General features: G+C 26.0%; 2 protein-coding genes across 5 annotated transcripts; both read right to left on the reverse strand.

Moving 5' to 3' along the window:
• Window positions 1–613: 613 nt before the first annotated feature.
• On the reverse strand, window positions 614–8,575 carry LOC113552079 (farnesol dehydrogenase-like). The gene is made up of 6 exons (XM_026954756.1): window positions 8,016–8,575; window positions 6,741–6,909; window positions 1,681–1,810; window positions 1,349–1,478; window positions 1,018–1,152; window positions 614–929 (listed from the first exon to the last, which is right to left on the reverse strand). Exons 1-6 carry the CDS (start codon window positions 8,145–8,147, stop codon window positions 885–887), a joined length of 741 nt encoding a protein of 246 aa, XP_026810557.1. The 5' UTR covers window positions 8,148–8,575; the 3' UTR covers window positions 614–884.
• Window positions 8,576–13,894: 5,319 nt separating this feature from the next.
• Window positions 13,895–21,893, reverse strand: LOC113552078 (protein PFC0760c). 4 transcript variants are annotated; one of them, XM_026954754.1, is made up of 15 exons: window positions 21,776–21,893; window positions 20,921–21,032; window positions 20,692–20,819; window positions 20,481–20,557; window positions 19,728–19,846; window positions 19,567–19,655; window positions 18,562–18,801; window positions 17,739–18,249; window positions 17,528–17,647; window positions 16,639–17,193; window positions 16,101–16,225; window positions 15,356–15,472; window positions 15,091–15,224; window positions 14,930–15,035; window positions 13,895–14,112 (listed from the first exon to the last, which is right to left on the reverse strand). In XM_026954754.1, the coding sequence occupies exons 1-15, from the start codon at window positions 21,846–21,848 to the stop codon at window positions 13,988–13,990; spliced, it is 2,631 nt and encodes an 876-aa protein (XP_026810555.1). In that variant the 5' UTR covers window positions 21,849–21,893; the 3' UTR covers window positions 13,895–13,987. The 4 variants fall into 4 exon arrangements, 3 of the variants coding, with proteins under 3 accessions (XP_026810555.1, XP_026810554.1, XP_026810556.1); XM_026954753.1 differs by having other exon boundaries at window positions 15,326–15,472; XR_003405155.1 differs by having other exon boundaries at window positions 14,092–14,112; window positions 14,930–15,031; window positions 15,326–15,472.
• Window positions 21,894–23,329: the final 1,436 nt, after the last annotated feature.

Here is a 23,329-nt window from a genome sequence, read left to right on the forward strand (position 1 = left end):
GTGAAATTTTAAATATTTATCATTCAAAATTAAAATAAATAATCTTAAAATCTGACATGATTGATCTAATTTTAACAAGTTTAATCGTATAATTAAGTCTATCGGTGAAGTTGATAAAGAGTACATGCAAACATCGTAATGTTGATTTGTTCTATAATTATATACATAATTCAATACTTTGAACATGTCCGTATCTGGGAGGTTGACCACTTCTCTACCCGGTAATTTTTTTTTTTTAGTACGGCTACGGCCTTGATATTGAATATTAAAAATTTTTAAATTTATGTCATAGACACACACTAACATAATATTAATGATCACCTACTCTACTTATTAATTTATAGGTAAGCACTTAAAGTATTACCTTTATCTATTTAATTCCTTATAAAACAATCAAAAATCAGTATGAACATAGGCGCAATTCAAGTTTTAAATTTGGGGGGCTATTATAATTTGCATGTATGTACTGCATGTATGCTCCTATGAGATATATATATAAATGGGGAAAGGAATATACAAACAATTTTGGGGGCTATGATTAATTTTAAAGGAGCTTAGCCCCCCTTAAATTGCGCTTATGAGTATGAGTTTACTTGTGTGTATAAGAAATATCGAAGTACTCCCACACATGTTACTAAATCATTAACACACTACATACATTTTTTTTTCATCATCTATTATTATTGTATTTGTTTTTTAATTACCTACATTGTGTATTTATTGACTATATACACAATTATGTATTGTATGAGACTAATATCAGTACACGTAAACCATTCTTTAAAAAAATAAAAATAAAATTATGCTGTAGAAATATAAAAACAATATGCTAATCAAGGTTTTTTTTTGTCGCAATAAAACAATTGTTTGTATCTATATGAATATTAATACATGATTTCTCCAACAGATCTGATTGTCAATTCACATACCTAAATGAGAAACAAAATAAATTTCTCTTAATTGCTTACTATAATAGTAATTATATTAGATTTTGTAGATAAAAATTTATATATTTACTTGAACATTTTGCGGTGTTCCTAAAATATAAAGCGCGGCATTAGTAATATCCTCAGTTTCTAGGTATGTTATTTCAGGGTGTGATTTCAATTGTTGTTCCGACGACTCTTTAATTGTCACTCCAGGGCTTAAACTCTAAAATAAATCAGTTAGTAAGATGTTACTAGCTATGTTAGTAGTTAGAAAAAGGTACATAACCATTTTATTCACTATTAAATGGTGAATTTAAGATTCCACGTGTAATGCCATATTCACCCATATTATAGTGTAATTAGCGTATTATCCCAATTATCATAAAAAAGTAAAAATAATATTAACTTAGTTTGCATACCGTTATTTTAATTTTACTCCCCTCATTAACTAACATTCTTCTAATACTGTCGGTTGTTAATGTTAGACAGTGTTTGCTGGCATTATGAATAAGTGCTTTTATTGGTTCAGCCCTATAGTGACCTGCTACGCTAAATCACAAATACATTTTGATTTTTGTAAAATATTAAAAACATATTTATTAAATTTACTACTATAGCATTTTATATTTAGCTCATTTGGTGCAATTATAGTTAGAGCTAATGTGTACTTAGCATCCATACATTTTTAATCAGCCCCTTTCCCCAAATAAGTAACTCGTAATATACTTATATAAGCTTAAACCATATTTACCTATTTATATTGATAATGTGTCCATCGTTAATACCCTTCAACTTCATCTCTTTTATCACTTCTTTCGTGAAAATAAATCCGGCCAAATAATTTGTCTCCATAATCATTTTCCCATGCTCCATCGATTCATCTGCAATTGTTTGTTCGATATTCATCTGGTATTAATTTTTTTTTTAGCCTTAAAGTGGCCATTACAAGTTTAGCCAGTTGCATTTATGACTATTGAATATTGATTGTGAAATTAGCATTATACAATCAATGATTATATTTATACCTACATTACATCTACTTATATATTTTAAATTATAGTCAGTTGGTTCCTGTATCCTAATATTAGTACTTATTATTATATGATCAAAAGGAATGCTATTGGGAAACCTAACACTAGATTGTGCAGAGGGACATAATGTATTTTCATAAATTTTTGCTGACCAGCAACATACCTACCTAACTAAACATAAATATTCCCTTTATGAGACAAATATCCAAACATATGTAATGATATGCTCACATATCATAATTTATTGTATATTTTATTATTTTATTAAATAAATAATGGTAAAGTTGTCGCACGCAGATAGCCCTCAATAAAAAACAATAATCCCTATTGATCACTGATGAAAGATACGATTTACATTGCTTGGTCACGTAGGAACTCACATGTTATTGCGACAATATGACGCAAAGCGTGTGATCTGTTTCGTGTGCCGCCAGAGACAAGGGATGGTCCAATGAGGCTCTCCGTCGTTGTGGAGAAAGCCGATTTCTCTAAGGACGCGGAGGCCTTCGATGGAGCCGCCTGCAACACTGGCAGGCTTGACCACGTCGTCTTCTCTCATCAGTGCAGACGCACCACCCTTTTGGGTAACGTCTCTCTCTTGAGTGCAGGAGCACCAGCAATTTTTAATAATATATTTTTTATCAGTGCAGGCGTACCGCTAGAATTAGTAACATCTCTTAAGAGTGCATGAGCACCAAACACTTTAATAATATACCCTTCAAAAGTGCACGAGCACCAGATACACCCACCACACCGGAGATTGACTGCGAGCGATACTGGACCATTTTCACTCCAACGAAATACTTCAATGTTGTTTTTTATTTAGATCCGTGTGATTAACCCATTCTAGTTTTGTTAAGACAACTACAGGTTAACGAGTTCAACAGCGAATAAGGTAAGGTGCATGAGCATCGTTTTATTTGCGTTAATTTGTGTAAATCTGCTTTTCTACATTAAATTACTACAGTGTATTTGATCGTATTCTCGAATCACGATCTCGAGAGCCCTCCGACCATCAGTAGGAAGGTAACAGCGTAAATTTAAATAATTTTTAATATTTACATCTGATAGATAACTTTATTCTCCAGCACTTATACGTGTAGGGAAAAGGTTCCACAGATCCGACATTTATTCAAGGCTTGGGTCCCTTGTATTTGTCACCTTTAGAATTTTAACTCATACTATAGCTATTTTTTACTTTTATTTCTTATTTATTTTATTTTTTGCGTTATTACACATATCTCCCTAAAATACGCCCTAGAGGAAGGGGTGGTGTACGATTTAATTTGTACCGGGTGCCAAAATCTTAAATGCAGCCCTGCCTATACCACGTACTTATATTAAATAATATTTTTACTATGCTGCTGGTGTAGAACTAACCGAGACAACTACGGTATAAAAAAAATTAAATTTTTCAATTTAACACCTTATCTTTATTCTTTATGGTCTTATACTTAGTGACTTTCAATAAAAATTCTTTGAAATTTCGTAAAAGTATGGACTCGGTTATAAATGTGTAAGTGGTATGAATTTGTACGTACCTACGTAATGAGAAGGGTAAAGAAAAGAGAGTTTTACGTATGCATTTTTGTCTTTTGAAAAATATGGTGGAAGTTTTTATAGAATAATGTATACTTTGAGAGATTGCTACACAAATCAACAAAAAATAATGCATTATTCCACGTTCATAACAATAATTTAAATACAATTATTAAACATTATCTATAATTACCATATATTTTTTTCAGTTTTTAATTATTAAAATTTTTTTATAAAATTATAGGTATTCATTATGATATACCTTTTTATTTTTTGAGTTGTTACTGTTTATTTGTTGAATAATGTCAACTGTCGTTGACCATAGAATCATATTTTATAATGTCTTGCATTAATAATATTAATTAATTAATTAATTATAATAATGATGTACACTATTTAGTATTTGTGAATAAAATCGAATATCGCATTATCTGATAGCACGTAACTTATTCTTAAAAAAACCAGCCAAGGTGACTCTTATACGTACACGCACAAATTGGTTAAAACAACTACTGTTCAGGAATCAGGATTCATACAATTTTTTCCGTCAAAAACTACTAATTTTTCATCGATCAGTCCGATCGTAGATCGTATTATCCGTTGTATTGGTGCGATAACAATTCTGAAAATTAATTTGAATTCAACGTTAGTATACTTGAGATCGGTCGGCCACTTTTTCAGTTTTATTTAATAATATTTATTAAACAATGCTACAACATTTAATTTTTTTTAAACAATTTAAATCAAATTTGTGGAATTTTAAGGTCAAAATTAAAAAATGTAGTCCAATCGATCTCAAATAGACTTCATGCCGAATTCATATACAGAAATTTTCAGAAGTCTTATCGCTTCAATACAATGATCAAACTGATTGAAGTTAAATGGGTAGTTTTTGACGAAAAAATTGGCCAGTATTCAATAACCTAAGAGTTTTTTTACATAAGATGTACGTCTATAGCTGATCATTAAATTTGAAGTTGTTTCTTACAAAACAACACTCAACAGTCAACACGTATAAAATATAATGCAAGATAATATTTATCATATTTTAGTATAATAAATTGTGTAAAAAAAAATTAATAAATATTTGTGCTAACGCAACGCTCTATGTAACAGAAACAAGATAAACTAATTAAAACAATAGAGAGAACCTCCTACTAAAAAGAGATTAATCCTGCAGATCGTGCTTCTAATAAAATATACAATACCTGAAAATAATTCAATCATAATATTGTTTAAAGGATATACACGGTGTGGAACAGGATGTACAAGTTATAGACAAGAATAGTGTCACTCTGGAAGAAAATAAAAATATTTCATTACCAAGCGCAGACGTTCAGTATGTACCGGAAATTGAAACAAACACAACAGAAATTGAAAACGGTCAACGAAGTATAGAATGTAATGGAGAAGTTTTAAGCCCAGAAAATGTCATTCTGCAGGAAGAGAATAAAAATATTTCATTACCAAACGCAAATGTTCAATGTATACCGAAATTCGATCTAAACACAAATAATCTATGTGGAAGTGATTGACGAAAAAGAATTCGATGAAACTGTTCTGGAGACAGATAACTCCATGTCAGAACCAAATCTAGACTAATCAAATTACCTACATTTGTTAACGTTATATCAAATGGCGATAGGAGTTATGGGACACAAAACTTGGTAATGTTCTATGCGAATAATGGATGATACAATAGCGATTAACAGTTCACACAATTAAAACATTCTCGTCATCACAGTAACCTATAGTTTTGACGTTACAGGTGTTTTGACATGTTTTGTAAGTATGGATAAATAATCTCAATTGTATCACCCACGATTGTTACTTACAGGGTGTAGCCCTTCTCTTCCATGGTCCCTATCATTTTAATTTAATAGAAAGTTTATTGTAATTTGTAATGCAAATACAAATGTTCATTGTAGTTATAAATGCTATAACACAAATTATTATACTTCAATAAAAATAATTTACATAATATAATAAAAAGTTACTGTTTTTATATTTTTAGTCTTAGTCTTAACGGCACGCGATCGCCCTGATCGCTGCCCCCCTCTGGATCTGCCACTGGTGCTGAGTGTTATTTCTGTTTTATACACGCGTTACATAATATTATCAAATTTTGAGTTCAGTATATATTTCACTTTATTGTTTTTAAAATTAGAGTAAATTGATAAATTATTTACATATAATTAGTGTACAATTTAAGTTAGGATTATTATCCAGGAAATTTCGGAGTGTTTTATTGATATTTTAAACATGAAGCAAGTTATGTTAATTTGAAAATCTACAAAAAGATTATAATTTTAAAATACTAACTTTCTTCAAAATTAAAATATCAATAAAACTTTTCAATATGCCCAGATATTAATTTTATCTTTAAACTTTACAATATATAAATTTACTCTAGTTTCAAAATAACATAATCAAGTGGATTATTTTAATCATTAAATTATTCTGAATGTAAAATTTCCCATGTTACTTGTGCGTGAGATAGTCGACAGAGACAACACTCGCGGATTTTGTTTTAAGATGTAGCCGGTAAGTTCATATATTTATATCCCTCCCATCAATATATGCGCTTGCGCCAGCCCTACGTAGGTAGGTATTTTTATTCCATTGACTCGCCAAACACAATTTATTTTGGCAGTAATTATTCTATAGTTAAGTAGATACCTCTTACCTAGTTACTCATAGAAAAGAAATTAGCTCTTACTTAATTTCCAACAAGACGTATAATTATGCATAAGGTTTAATATATCATAATACCAACAAGTTTCGTTTAAATATGGTTTAATTACGTTTATTTATTATTACTTATTTATTAATAAGTGTGTCATCTTATATTATCTATACATAGTTATACCACGTGCATCTAAATATACTTAAATCTAATTACCTACTGAGTTATATTGGTATACCTACTAATAAATGTTTTATAGTAGGCACCTTTATGTACAATGCTATGTATCAGGGGCGGCCAAACTTTTTTTGGCCGCGATTTACTAAAAATATACTTCACCTTTGAGGATCGACTTCCATAAAAAAGTTTTTATTATTATTAAGAAACAAACTTTGCGCATAGTCTATAAATAAATTCTAACACGATCGATTTGAAATTGTTTGCGATCAACCGTTTGGCCGCCCCTGCGATGTATGCACATTTAATTAAATAAAAGCTTTATTGTTTAGTGAGCATTAACGGCAAATGGTAATTTAATATGATTTTGAATATTACCAACAAATTCAGTTTCGTCATAAACTCCAGCATTGTTAATCAGCACGTCTATACTTCCACAAGTAGTTATGGTCCACTGAATGCATTCGGTTATGTGTTCCTCATTTCTGATATCGAATTTTTTGTAATAGAACTTCCCACGAAAACTTTCGACTTTTTCGCTTAATTTCTAAGAAAAAAGTCAGTTAATAAAATACCACGTTGGGTATCTCAACATTATATACGCCTAGGTATTAATTATTTATTTACTAACGCGGCTACATAAAATACTTATTGCCCTTGGATATTTTATGTAAGACTTACCCTCTACACTTTTTTTTAGATGTTCATACTTGACGAATAGATTTTATGAGATAGATACAAAATTTGAACGAGTGCCTAATTTATAATGATCATTTTAAATATGATTTTATTTTAATAATATATTTTTGAATATAATAGTTTTATTTTTGTTAAAACCATCTCATCCCAGAACTTAGTTTTGATCTATTAGAAGTAATCAACGGACATTTTTCATTTTTCCCGCTATAGAAATGTTCTTTATATTTAATTATTGTTATTATCACTAATCAGTATATCATGACCTATACCTACTTATGAAAACTATCGATTATTTATTAATATAAAACTATTGAATTGCGTGTGTATTCAATAGTTATTATTATTTAATCTACGATTTTACCATTCAAATGATTTGAAAGTTTGAAATATCGAATGATATTCGATAATGCACTAACTATAAAATTTAATAGTTATTAATTATTATTTTATAATCGGTAGAGCTCATTCAGTCATTCAATCATCACATTTTTATCAGCCTACACCAGCGTGTTTTTTATAGTTTTTTCCGTTTTTACTAACGAATATAACATACATATACCAATCAAAATATACGCTCAACAGTTTAAATTTTGTGTTGTTAGGTTAAATAACAGAGTAAATTAATTTAATAGTTAGCATTAAGCTTAAAAGTAATGCCATTATCTGTATTTTCTCATTGGTTTTGTACAAGATTTTAATTTTTAAGTGAGTTATGAGCACTTAAGTATAAGCTTTATATACTAGCTATAAAATAAAAATATAAATTAAACCTTCTATTAAAGGTAATGTAATCATTATTTTTAAGTTTGATGATATAGGTCATTTTATCCTAATATTAAAGCACAACACAAAATTGGAACCACTGAACTCAAATATTCGCTGTAGGTATGTATTGTTTGTTTTAAGTCTGAGGCAACACATACAGGGATAATGTCCTTTATATGACTTACATACCTTCAATAGATCTTCTCGTCTGGCAATACCGACGACGACCATGCCGCTTTTCAACAGAGCTATAGCAATGGCTTTTCCTATGCCACTACTCGCACCGGTCACGATGGCCACTCTATCGTTCCACCTTTCCATGTCAGCGAAAACGTGTATACTGTATAGCCCGCAAAACGTAAACCAATAACTCTATTTTACCTAGGTGGCTAGGTATACGTATATTATACACCTCACCTGACCTTACAGAATTCGACACGTCGATATCGGATATTATATATAGGTAAGCACCAATTAGGTAGGTTACAAATTATACGTAATAATTCATTAACGTTTTAATATTATTATGCACAAAACAGTTCACAAAATTATGATTAAATTACATTAATATTTTTACTGACGAATTATATACATACAGTCCAAACAATGCGTGTATTGGCTATTGATAATGGTAACACTAATCTCGGCGATTCGATGTATATATTTACGCGAATACTGCAACAAAGTAATAGATTAAGGATTTTTATTGTAAGTCGTCGTACGTTCGTATTCCGTATATTAGTAGGTCAGTAGGTATGCAATATGCACGTGTCGTATACCATACTACTACCATACAGGTATACAGCTTATGATAATGAATCGGCTTCAGTTGTGGTAGGAGACATTCCGCCTACCTACCTGCCGACTGGTTACTTTTCGTCTATATATCGGTGTTACTATTTATGAACCTATTTACACATTATGCAAAATAATGTACATGCCTATTGCCTGGATATTAATAAATAATAATTATGATAAATAACGATTTTTCAAAGTAGCTGTTCGAGGAGTAATGTCTCCATGCATCATACATATTATATAATGTTATTTTAATTTATAATACTTACTTTTATTCAAATAAATGATGAATATACATGATGAATTTTTCAAAAACATAATATATACTAAATACAAATTATTAATTTTTTTTTAAATTTTTTTATTCAAATGCGTAATAGGTATATAATATCTTAATACAAAAAGAAAAAATTGTACTTATCGACAAACCTAATCTATTCTTCAAAAATTGTAGTTTTTTATATTTTAAGTAGGTGTCGTACACCTGTCCTGCATCTAAGTAAATTCTGAAAGTTTTTGAATTTTAAATTTTAAATGCCATTTTTAAAATACCTATAACATAAAGTGATAGGTATTATTAAATAAGTGCGTTATTTTATTTTTATAGCTCAAGTATAAAAAATATATTTAGTTGTGCTTTGTGCACAAAATATTAAGCGAAATAGATTACTTACTAGGAATTACTTAATAATATGAGTAATTGCATTATCAATTTATAGACATTTTTTTAACATTAACATTTAAATGTTAAGTATAACTATACATTTAAAAATATGTATAGATTAAATAGTTAATTTATTTAATGATAAATAATAATAATAATTGTTATAGCAAATTGTAAGTAAGTGGGTTGTAGCTACTAAGTATTTATATTATTTTAAATTTAACTAGATAATTAACTAAATCAACTAACCTAACCATATGAGTTAGTATCTATGTGATGTAGATACTTACAAATTACAATCTATAAATTACAATTAGTGATTATAAATAAATACGAACATTTTAAATTAATAAATCTGTTATTTTTTAATAAACTGTTATTCGTATTGAAATAATTTTTTTAGATAGGTATAAACTATTAAGTAAATTTATTAATTATAGATTAGAAAATGTAACAGTTTTTTAGCAAGCCGATCTAACTCGGTAAAGTACGGACTTATGGATTTGGGCTTGGTCGCTTATTGATGACCCGGGAAGTCTATATTAATACTTATCAGAAAAAACTAATATCGATAATCAATATTGAAATTAAAATTAAAAAATGTCATTTAAATTTCAAGCCTTGTTTCTAAACGCTGTTGTTACTCGTAAATCACTAAAAAATCACACTTTATTTGACTCTACTATAACAATAGTCAATAAATAATAATGCACTAATTGGGCTAGTAGCGCAATTATACATTTGTCAATGTAGTGGAATTTATACTTTGATAGATATATGCTGTATGTGGTATGTTAATATGCTATACAAAACGTTCTTCATTCTAAGTAATATTTTTTCGTTATCATAATATAAAATTAACATAGAATTGTAAATATTTGATAATATATTTATACTTATATTTTTTTCTAGATTAAATAAATATAAGTACTTAGCTAATATATTATTTTATATGGCTCATGTGTGAAGAGAAGGACCTGGGGACACACCCGGTAATCATGCTACTGATTATTACTGATATTAGCTGGTGTCATATAAAATAATTCACATTTAGCTAATTCCGTTCTTATCCTATAATTCACCTCAAGAAAGGTGACCCCTCTTTAATTTCAAATAAACATATTATTTCTAAATTATCTGTTGTTCCTAAACTATTTTCTAATTTAATTTTATTTAAATTAACCAGCTACTGTCCTCCGTACCTTTTTCATATAATCAACATGATTTTAATATTTTATATCTAAACGTTCTGTATGCACTTATTTATCTTTAGTAAAAAAATATTATATTAAATTAATTTGTTTCTAATGCACAGGCTGATGTTATTTATACAGACTTTTCAAAAGTCTTTGATCGATTTAATCTTGAAATATTGTTCTGTAAATTACATCATTTTGGATTTCTGATTCTTTGCCTTTCTGTCTGGCCATTTTTAAATAGTTAATTATCTCAATTATTATTCTCCCAAATTGAGTGTTCTGTCTCATGTTCACCAAGAGATCATTTATTAACACTCCTTTTTAATATTTTTTTTATAAATGAAAATTAAATCTGAATATTTTTATTTGCCGATGATACTTGACTCTTACAAATAAAAAAAACTATTAGAGATGTTATAGAATTACAGATTTTAGAAACTTACAGAATTGGTGTAAAAGAAATGATCAATTCTTGAATGTTGAAAAATATAAGATTCTGTGTTTTAATTTAATCAATAATTCAAATTTTTGGCAATTGCCGAATTCCGTCCCGGGGGTGGATAAACTATGTCCGAATCCCATCTCAGTTAGGTAGATGGTCATGATTATCTATATCAGTAATAGTCAGTATAATGCTAAAGAATAATTTAATTTTCTTATCGTGTTTTATTACCGCTAGCCTATATCATAGTTACAAGTAGTATTAGTAGTAGTAGGGCTCATAGTTTTATCGTCTAATCGGCATTCTAAAAATAGCTTAATAGTAGATATTTCGCATTATGAAATCGTATTAAATCGTTTTAATATCGAAACTATATATGATGAGGCGTCAGTTATTCTTCAGCAATTCACGAGAGTGCATCGATTGTTATTTTTTACGGTTTTGTTCGTCCGTTCTTTTATTTATTGCAGTATGGCTGGTATTGCATATGAAGCAGTGGATGAAACATTTTCATTTTCGGTTAGCTGATATATTTGGCTAGATTCTAGTAAAAAAAAAAATAATTTAAATAATAATTATACATAAGGCTGTTTTGTTGGATTTTACATTTTTAAACATGCCAGCAAAGCTGCCAGTCCTAAGTTTGGAGAAAATGTGAAGGAAAATGTTACTGTTACCTATATCATAGTTACTAACAGGTAGTAGGACGGAATTCGGTACCAGCCAAATTTTTAGCTATTCTGCTTCAAATTTTGACCTTGAACTTATTTCTAATTTTAATGATTTTTGTGGTTATTTTTGATTCTAAACTAAATTTTTCTGATCATATTGAATTTATTAAGAATAAAGAAATGTTTATTCTTGGTTTTTACCAAATGCATATGCAAAGATTTTTGTGATCCTTTTGCTTTAAAAATTTTTTATTATTCTTTTATTTGTTTGAACCATGAATACACGAATACGTTAAAACAAAAATAAATGATTCAATCAGTTCAAAATAAATTTTAAGATTTATGTCTTTTAAATGTAACATACAAAAGCCAATGCATGATTCATATGATAATATGTTAAATTAGTTAAATCATTTTCCCCTTAAAGACAAACGTTTATAGAGTTGCTCTCCATTATTTTACATAATTTAGTTTCTGTCTTAACTAATTGCCCAGAACTGCTTTGTTTAATAAATTTTAAACATTTAAAAATTAATTACTTTAATTCTAGCCATTTTATCCTAATTGTTCTGATAAAAATTGTGTGTCAAACTGTCTTGCTTATATTTATACTTTTGATTTCAACTGATTAAAGTTAACTAGTTAAGCTTTTATTTAAATATTTTCTTACACTTATTAAATTTATTTTATTGTATTTATTTAGTTTAATATCAATTATGTACTTTAATTATATTGTTAAATTTTTACATTGTGTACGGTTTTCCTTTACAATTTTATTATCCAGATCTCATGATTGTTGTAAAGTAAGTCATCTTGTAAAACAGTGGTAGGTGACCCCAGAAGCAATTTTTTATGACCCGCACAAAGGTGGTTAATTTTTATGTTTTATTATTGTTCAATAAAATTTTTCATAAAACTTTCAATACTATTCAATTCTTTTTTCTTTTTAAATAAAATCTAATATAATCGTTAATAGTTGATGTTTATTCTATGTAGTTATATAGTCAGTTTAATCAATAAAATTGTTATTATTATCAATATTATTTAATCGGAGTCGAAGATAATGATGGTTGCACTACTCCAGTTATAGTTTCTTTGTGTTTGTAGCGATTAGTATTACAGCATGATTACACCCGTACGTGTGACTATACATTTTTGAATGAATTGAATATAAAATTACAAGGCAAAGGAAAATTATTCTCAGATATGTATACTGATATTAAATCGTTTCAAGTAAAATTAAAACTATTGTACAATAATTTCGATCAACAAATTTTGTATCATTTTTCGTGTTGTAAATCTGCGATTGAATATTTTGTAATACTATTGCAGTGGAATTTAATTAAACCTAAATTTCTCAATATTATTGAACAATTGAAAAACGAATTTTCAACAAGATTTGATGATTTTTATAAGTACGATAAAGAAATAAAATTATTCCAGAATCCTTTTCAAGTGGACATAAATAATGTCAAGAATGATTTACAAATTAAAGTCATTGAACTTCAAAATGACGAGGTTCTAAAAAATTGTTTTCGGGAAGTAACTAGTTTGTCTCAATTTTATAGTTGTCTTCCAATATCTATACATTTTCTGGAATCAGACAATTCGCGCAAAAACTTATAGCGGCGTTTGCAAGTACATATATATGTGAGTAGACATTTTCTATTATGAAGTACAGAAAAAATAAGCACTCTTCACGCCTTAGTGATTAACATTTACACGCTGTATTACGAGTCTTAACAACAAGTCTGCAAGCTGATATCAAAAATTTAAATGATAAACTGCAAGCACAGAAATCTCATTAATTACAAATTTACAATTTTTTTTTAAAGGCAATTTTTTCCAGTAACATTCGTATTTCTATTTGTACACTCATATTTCTATGTAAAATAATCAAATATAATAGCAATACAATTATTAGTATTATATATATTATATGTAAAAAATTTTTTTAATGTGGCCCTTGATAAACACTTGAAAAAAAATATGGCCCGCGTGGTTCAAAAAGGTTGCCAATCCCTGTTGTAAAAGGATAACGTCCGTTAAATAATAATAATAATAATAAAAAAAAACTATAATTTCTAATTGTACCCAGTTCATTCTATAGCCTAACTATACTTTATAAGTACGTCATTTTGGTGTCATATCTCCGTATCAAAATAAAAAATTCTACTCTAAAGGAAAATAAAAACGTAAGTACACAATATTATAGTTATTATTCTTTATTTTTAATAACATATATAAATAAGTGATTTATTTTTTATTCAAGTAACAAAAATAGTAATTTTTATTTAGCCTCTACTTTTTATTGTTTTTAGTAATCATAGTCTATAATAATTAAAGTCACATTTAAAAGTAACTTATTTGTAACATCATTAGAGAATTCAATTATTTTTATTTTTCGAGTCTGTACTATAAAGCCATTCTCTCAAATGTTTCGTCCGATTGAATGCTATTTGTTTTGGTGTTAGCGCTTGATAAATGTTGGTAAACTTGTATTCATCAGAAACTATAAAAAAAATAAAACTTTTATAAATTAAATAGTATGATATTTATTTATTTTATTTTTTTTTTTATAGAGAAAAAATAACTTTCAATCCAATATTTGAATAGTTATAATAGAAATTCTCGATCACTAGGTCACTTTCAGTAATAATGTTAGATTAAATATTTAGTGTCCAATGACCCATTAAATAAAATATAGGTGGTGAGTTATAAAGCTAATTCGATGTGAAAAATCATAGCCTATAGGATAAATTCTATGAATTAACTAGTCGCTAATTATTTAAAACTCTTATAGATACATCATATATTCGTACATTGTGTTTACTTTTAAGAATCATTTAACATTATTTTAAAAACACTGTGATAAGAGATAATTTGTTATTATTTATAGGTATAGTAAAAAATTGAAATCGCAAATAAATTAGATTAAGATTATGGTAGATACAATTATGTATCTTTGTAAAATCTGTTTACCTTTACATAGGTTGTAATTATAAGACGTGTAAATTTCGATCTATTGGTACTTGGTAAATTTAACAGAGCAAATAATAGGTACATGTTTTAAAAGAATTCAAATTTTTAATCACATTTCCATAAACATATTTTGTATTTACGACTTACCATAAAGTACACACTTATTACTTATGTAAGAATGTACGACCGATCAGTAATTACATGTGTGTAAATGTTTACAAACCCTATTCCTATATTACTTATTATATGCTGTTTTATTTTAGATTGGGTGTAAAAGTTTACACAGTATTATATTTTACATTTAATTATTATTAATAATAATTAATTTTATAGTGTATATAACTTACTATTAGTATTATTGGGAATATGATTAATATTGTCGTGCTTGAAATTGTTGAACGTCTCGATTAAACGACATATATTTTGTTCTGCAGCTTTCACTTTTAATTCTTGCTGAATTAATATTAATTTAATTTAAGTATGACAGAAACTCGATTAAATTCATTACCTGACTTAAAATATGTAATGGGCTGTAGTTAAGTTGTTGAGAATATGGTGTTAAGTAGTTAGAATATAGATCATCGGACATCTTTGCTTGACTCAAATAATTAGCGTATTTTGTGTTAACATCTGGCATAGACACTATTTTTTTAATAATAATAATAATTATTAGATACTTTTAAATTTTTGAGGTAATTAACAAAGTATAATCTACAAAAGTGAAAACATTACAAAATACAAACCATATGGGTTATTAAATATTGACTGCGTACTTGATGACTCGGCAGGATAAATGTATTCTTTTAGACTTGATTTTTTACATGGATTAGTTATATTCTCAGTTTGACATGAAACTGAACATTTATCAGGACATACATTTGTGTTATGTTCTGTAAAATAAAATTAAAAATAGTAATCATACTTATTAAATATATAAATGCAATTTTTTATTTATTTTTATTCCTGACTCCTGAGAAGTGCTTACAAATATATATTGTATTATATCACTAAGCATATTTATCCCCATTTCCCTAATTTTATTTAAATGAGAAATTTATTTTTATTTTAAATACTATTAGACAATTGGATTTTGGTTTATTAAAATGTGATCTTACTAAGAATGAATAACAATAATCCTTAAAAACGAATCTATAAAATATAAAATAGAAATAATATTGGAATTAATGTTTATTACATGGTATACAATTCTATGTTGAAAATATGGTCTTTATATAAAGTTAAAAATTCTAAAAATCAGAATTTGAATAAATCCACGATTGAAGGTAAAAATGGGGTAAGCATTATTTAGTTAATCAAAATTTATAAACTATTATTATATAAAATAAAGAAATTAATATTTTTCTTAAATACTTATGATAATAATAGTTTTATATATCACAAGAACATGGCAATATTTGTGTTTATATTATATGTTATTCATAACGTGTATTTGTGAACTTAATTTTTAATAAGTGTACTGTAATACTTTAATAAATCAATTTTTATTTAATAGTTTACCTTTTTCATTTGTTGATGATATTTCATTAACCAATTTTAGAAGATCGTTTAATTCATTCGAACAGTGTTGAATTTTTTTTCTTATGTCGCTATAATTAATTCTTTGCGTGTCTGTATTTTGACACCTACAATTAAATAATAAATAACCAACTTACATTTAAGGATGGGTTCTTGAACACTCAAATCATAAGAAATTTGATAATTTAAGTTTGAGAAAAATGATGATTTGAGTTCCTAGTCATTCAAACATCTCAAATAATTATTATCGAGCGTATTCAAGTTTAAAACGTTTAAGTATAATAGTAGATTAGTTTGTATTTTTTGTTAAGTATTTTTCAAATTAAACACTTAAACTTAAAAATCAAAGTTTATTTTAATACTTTAATATATTAAAATTTGTTATGGTTAATTTTTTAATAATTCAAAAGTTTGTGTAAGGTTCGAGTTTGATAAGACATTATGTTTGAGTTCATGAAAATTCAAGTTTGAACCATCCTTAAAAATCTAAATTAAAAATATTTTGCTTAGTGTTAATTACTTTAAATTCAATTCTGGACAGTCATTGCATAACTTTGGTTGTATGATTGGTTGTGATGTATGATTCGTAGTTTTATTATTTATATCATGTTTAGAACTTTCATTAACACGTTTTTTAACTAAATCGATTTCCTCTCGCAAAGCCATATCCAATTTCTCTGAAATGCTATTTAATTTATCTTCGGATATAATTTTGAGTTTTTCATTGAATTCTACGTGAAACTGCTGCATTTCAAGTTCCATTTCACGTTTAATATTTTCTGTACTTTGTTCAAAATTATGTTTTGCTTTGGCCAATTCGTCGTTTTTGTTCGATCCTAATGTTTGGTTCCAGCCATCGGTTATTATTTCGATATTTTTAGCAAAATCTTTTTTTAATTCGTTAGATATTATATCAAGGTCTGACTGTATTTTATGTTTAAATAAATCTGTATAGTCCTCTAAATCTTTTTTAAATTTTTTTAAATTGTCTGCATACATTTGTTCAGTATTTGAAATATGTTCTATATATTTCTTGTCACATTCTTCAATTAAGGACTTTCCAGTATTTTCTTGTCTAGATAAAAATATAAAAATTAGTACAAAACATTTTGAAATGTTGCTACAAATTAGCTTTTATAAATATTTGAAGAAAGTTATCCCATTCTGAATTACAAAAAAATATTTATGCATAAAACAATTTGGGATTTTGTCAAAAACTATAAATATTTTCATTTGGTGTTTTTCCCGCATTAAACAGTTAGTTTTCATGATTATTATGACTATTTTTTAGAAATGTCTTACTTTTACTTTTTTTACACCTAGTATCTAAAATATAATGAAATAGATAATATTGCAAATACAATTTAAAGAAGGTACATTTTTTCAAAAATAAATGTTTAGATACTCACATATTTTTTAATTGTGATTCGTTTTTAGAAATAAGTTCATTGTGTCGTACTTCAATATGTTTTTCAAAATTATCATTTTGTTTTTGAATAACGTCATCGATCTTTTTAATCAATTCTTCCCTAAAGCACAATTAATGCAATTATTCATTAAAATTAAGCATAAATAGATAATATTACGGTAATATATTAATATTTAATAGTTATTTATTACCTTAATATATCTTGGTTTGTTCTAATTGTATTTTCTAATTCATTTTTTAATAAATCACAATGCTTTTCTATTTTAATTTTAATATGTGCATCATCTAATAATGTTGATTTCTCATGTTCCAAATTATTTTCCGATTCAATCTTGGATTTTATACAATTAGACTTTACATCAAAAATGCCTTCATCACTTGGGTTTCTTTTAAATAATTTTGTTTCGTTCGAAAATTGGTTAAGTGGAAATCGTTGGGTTATCTCTGTCATTTTATTTTTAGTTGCAGACAGACTATTAGAAGCTATTGATGATTGTATTATTTTAGAATCTTTTGCTGTAGAATTTCCACTATCACTGACCAAATCATCTTTTTTAATATTATATGATTTTGCAGTTCCTATAGATTGAAATTCATTGAAATTATCGATTGCAGATTTTATATCATCATCGACAGTATCGATCTTTTCATGGCGTTTATTCAATTGAACTGATGTTATAATATTATCTTTTTCCTTTTGATCTATTTTGAATAATAAAAATATAATTAAAAAAATGCATGTAATACCTATGTTAAAAATATTAGAATAAAAAAACTGTGTAAATAATGTTTAATAATTAATATATTTTTTTTTATCTAAAAAATACACAGGCAGCTATGACTATTTTAGAGTATAGTAGTACCTATTCTTTGCTTAAATACGCTTAATTACACTAATGTTATAACATTTATAACTATTTATTACATATTACTAATGTATTTTTATATAAGTATTATAAATACAAATAGTATATTAAGTAATAAATGGACATTTTTAGTATAGAAATATATTACCTTCATAGTCGCTGTTCAAGTTGTCTGTTTGAATTTCAGATGAAGTACTTTCTGACCGATCAGAAGATTCCGTCAAAGTTATATCAATTTTTCTTAAATTTTCTTTTCCTGTAGTATAGTCTAAATTCGTAGTTGGGTCTTCATAAATTGTTTTTTTAATATTTTCAACTAATTCAGACTTTTTGGACTGTTCGTCTTTGCTTGGTAATATATTGTATTTGGAAAGTACACTTCGACTAGCTAGAAAAATCAATAACGTCCAAAACCTTATAATTAAAAACCTATTTACTACGTTTTACAAATAAAGGTTTGTGATAGGACATAGGAATGTCACTAAGATTTCGAAAAAAACCCTATTAAGTTTATTAAATTTATAATTACATTTTTATTAGACATGCAGTATCTACAATAATTCAACAGCTTAGTGAAAATTTTTTCACTTTTAACAATGTATCCACTAACATAATAATAATATTTATCTTTAATACTCGTAATATTAAAGATTAAAAAACACTTATATTTATTAATAGTTTATAGTTGATGGTTATTAATAGTTAATAGTTTCATACATGCGCTATATGTATCGTAACATTTTTGGTAATTATACATTTTATTACAATTTATAATTATTTACTTTTTTTGTAGTTTTTCGTGAATTTTAGTTAAAGTAGTTTAGTTTAACCAACATCCTAAATAATAATAAATGATTAAAAAACCGAATTTTAAATGTTTTATATTTTTGAAATGTGGAACATGTGAAATTATTGTTGTTTATTAATTTACATTTTTATATGATAATTAATGAAAATAAAATATATTTTGTTTTTATTAGTTGTCACAAAAATTAGAATATTAATAATGGTAACGTATTAATAATAAACTAGTAACAATATGTTGAAAATAAAACATAAATATTTAAAGTTATAATGTATTTTCTTATAGTAAAAGATTGGGAAACTAACTAATTACTTTTTTTAATTATGTACATTTTATCTAAAATCTTACCTGTATTTCTTATATCATAAGTATTAGTTGTTGAAAATTGGGGTAAATTGTGTAAAGTAGATGATGTATTTGTGAAAGGTGTGTTTAACCTGGTATATTAATTAAATTAATATTATTATCCATTTAAAAAATTATTAAAACATAATTAGTTTCTAACTTACTTTATTGGTCCTAAAAACTTCATATTGTCTTCGGATTCATCTAGATCTAAAGATTCTTCTATAGGAGTCTTAAAGCGTACGGTTCGTTTTTCAGCAACCGTTTTTTTTTCATAGTTACTCTTAGAAATAACAAAAGATAAATAATTTAATTAGTCATAAATTAAAAAATTTAAAAAAAATTCAAATTTTTATTAATAATTATGTAAATATGTAGTAATAAAGGACCCAAAAATAGTGATTATTAATTTTTGTAAAATTTTAAAATAATTAATAAAAATGTCAAGTCATTATTATATATTGATACTAACCATATTTATTTTAGTTACTTACAATTTAATAACAAGAGTCGATTTTTTTTAAAGTTGGCATACAGTAAACTTCAGTTTCTAATAATTTATTTCATTTCAAACATAAAAATTAAAATCTGAAGATAAATACAAATTTTATCAAAACAACAACCATAATAATTAAAGTTCATTTAAGATTAATTTTTAAATTACAATATTTTACACATCTATAATAATATATAAAAATAATAAAATAATAAATTAAATAAATTAGTAAATGTGAAAATATAATGCGAATATGTGTTTCAAAAAGTGGAAGTTTCCTGTTTACACTCATATATTATATGGATTATGGGAGGAAGAGAGAGAGAGAGAGCTATTATATTAGGGTCTATATAAGTTCCTTATCAGACGTATCATACATCTGAGTGATTTGAAATTTCCTTAAAGGAATTTTAAGACTTACATTTTTTGAATGATGGTACATTGTAGTGTCAAGTAAATTTTCTTCGTCTAGAATTACGTTTAATGAGATGTCTTGTCCTATAAAGTATTATAGTATTTAAATTGTAACTTTAATACTAATTAATTATAGGTAATATCTACATTTACATAGGTATAAATAATAATTAATTATAATGTACAGAATGAATATCAGATATTTTATTTTGATTTACCTGTTGAACAATCTTCTGAACGTGTTTTTTCGACTATCTGTCTGTAATATTCATCTAAAGGATGTTCCCATTGAGATATTTTACTTTGTTTATTATAGTAAAAATACTTATTTTCTTTTTTGATATAACTATGAAATAATTACATAATAAACCTAAATAAATCTTAATAATAATATTAATAATTTTTAATTTTATTTTGACAATATATATATTATTTTTTAAAAAATACCAAGGAACCCAATCGTCAGGCAATGGTTCAAGTAAACATTGTTTAGCAATACTCAAAAGATGTATCTCTTTCACTATGTCTATTCCTAATCGCGATGCTTGCTCTTCAATCTCTATAAAAAATTAAAAAATTAATTACTTTATATTTTTTCGAATAAATTATAATATATTATTTTAGTACAATATCTTAGAAGCCACATAGTTAAATCGACCTTTTAATGAAATTAAAACTATTCATTTTTTATTCTTAAAATATAAAAATGGAGGGAATAAGGGAATACCAATGACTCAATAAATTTGGATGGATAAAAATATAAGATTTAAGATAGATACTTATTTTAGATGAGCGAGTTATTTTACTCCAAACGTAAATTTTAAAATTTTAAAACTTAAAATATCATGTAGCTTTAAATCTTTAATAATAAAGATAATATAAATATTACATAATATCTATTATGTTTTATACCGAAAATAAAAAAAAAAGGATTTTAAAAATTACAGCTGTATCCTATAAGAAAAAATGTCAACAACTTTACAACATTCAATAAATAATAATAAATAAATAAATACATATAAATTGTAAATTGTGATTCACAAATTAGAAAAATGGCCGAATGGCAAGAACGGGAATTTTGAAAAAAGAATTACACAATGTCAAATTTGAAATGTTTTATAATATTTATAGCCTATAATTTATAGTACACTTTACAAAATATAAACTATCTTATTGAATACTCAACTTTATAAGAAAAACAGTAGATTTCACTTTTCGCTAATTAGTAAATTACCACAAGATATTCTTTATGTACCAATAATATCTGTATTGTAAATAGCATATAATTCTCATGCACATTACCGATTTGTGTTGGTTGACTGTTTTCATCAAATACTTCTTTGCATAAATATACTACAGTATTCAAACACGACATAATTATTTTTAATCATTTATTAACATAAGACTACATATTTTAAAGAATTTTTTAAACGCTGATAAAATGCTTATAATAACTATAAATAACAAAACAAATAATAATAAAAAAAAATGTAATATTTTTAAATTTTATTCATATAATAATAAATTATGTAGTGTGTTATAGTAAGTTGGTTATTTTAAATAGGTAAACTAAAAATTACACAACATACAATAATGTTGTGACTGACTAATAATTTGTGTTGTGGTTGTGTAGCAAATGAATGCTATGGTGACTGTTTCTGTTACTATAGTAATCATTTGTACATATAAAGTGACTATTGTACTTATATTTTTATACTACTTAATCATAAAATAAACCTATTTAAAGAAATATTAAATAATTTAAAAATAATAATGAAATATTTAAATTTTTTCAAATATGTAAAAACAGAGAAAAAATGGGAATTTTTACGCATAATCAGTTTTTGACAAAATCGATTTTTTTATTTTACTATAAATCAAAAACAAATTATTGTAAAAACTTGAAATTTTCAACAAATGTTTAAATTAGCATTATCTATTTACAATTAAATTTTCAAAATATTTTTACCTATTAAAACTATAAGCAATTGAAATTTTCGATTTTTCTAAGTTTTTTATTTTTGGAATGATTATAAAAAAAAATTGGCTATCTAAAAAATCTTTAAAATTTAATACAAGTTTTATTATAAGTCGTACTTATCGTAGTAAAAAAAAATCAAAAATCGTTAGCCACAATTTTTGTTTATAATCATTTAAAGTTCAAATGTTTACGAAATACATCAAAATTGCGAAAATTTGCAAGGAATTTTGAAATTGAAAATTTGTAAAATCTTTGTGATTTATACCTAAGATTAAAAAAAATACAAGGTTATTCATAAGTTTTCTTTTAAGGGGATTCGATACCGTGATTTTCTGTTTTTGTCTAACGCACGCGCGACGTAGGATTTTAGACGGATCCTTTGCCTATCATACCAATTGATCCAATGAAGTGATAAGAATTCTAAAAACAAATTTAAATTTATCGTCGAGTCTACTTGAAATTGACTTTCCCAAATTTTTGAATTTTTGATTTTAACTTCTCCAAAAATTGAAATACGGCAATTTTGAATTACTCTTTTTTAACATATTTTTTTTTAGAAATTTGGAGGAAAATATCAAAGGTGTGAGAAAGTCGATTCCAAATAGACTTGGCGACAAATTCAAATTTGTGTACAGAATTCTTATCACTTCATTAGATTAATTGGTATGTTTGGCAAAAAACATGTCTAAAATACTATATCACGCGTGTGTTAGACAAAAACAGAAAATCACGGGATGGAATCCCCTTAAGTAACTATAAAAAAAAATTCCAGCGTCAATATAGAAAAATTTTATGAGAGTATAAAATTTATTTTTTTACGAAATCGAGTAATATAACGATATATTACAATTTAAATATAGGTAATAAATTATAAT

This window comes from Rhopalosiphum maidis, chromosome 2 (genome assembly GCF_003676215.2).
Source record: "Rhopalosiphum maidis isolate BTI-1 chromosome 2, ASM367621v3, whole genome shotgun sequence".
Lineage (NCBI taxonomy): Eukaryota > Metazoa > Arthropoda > Insecta > Hemiptera > Aphididae > Rhopalosiphum > Rhopalosiphum maidis.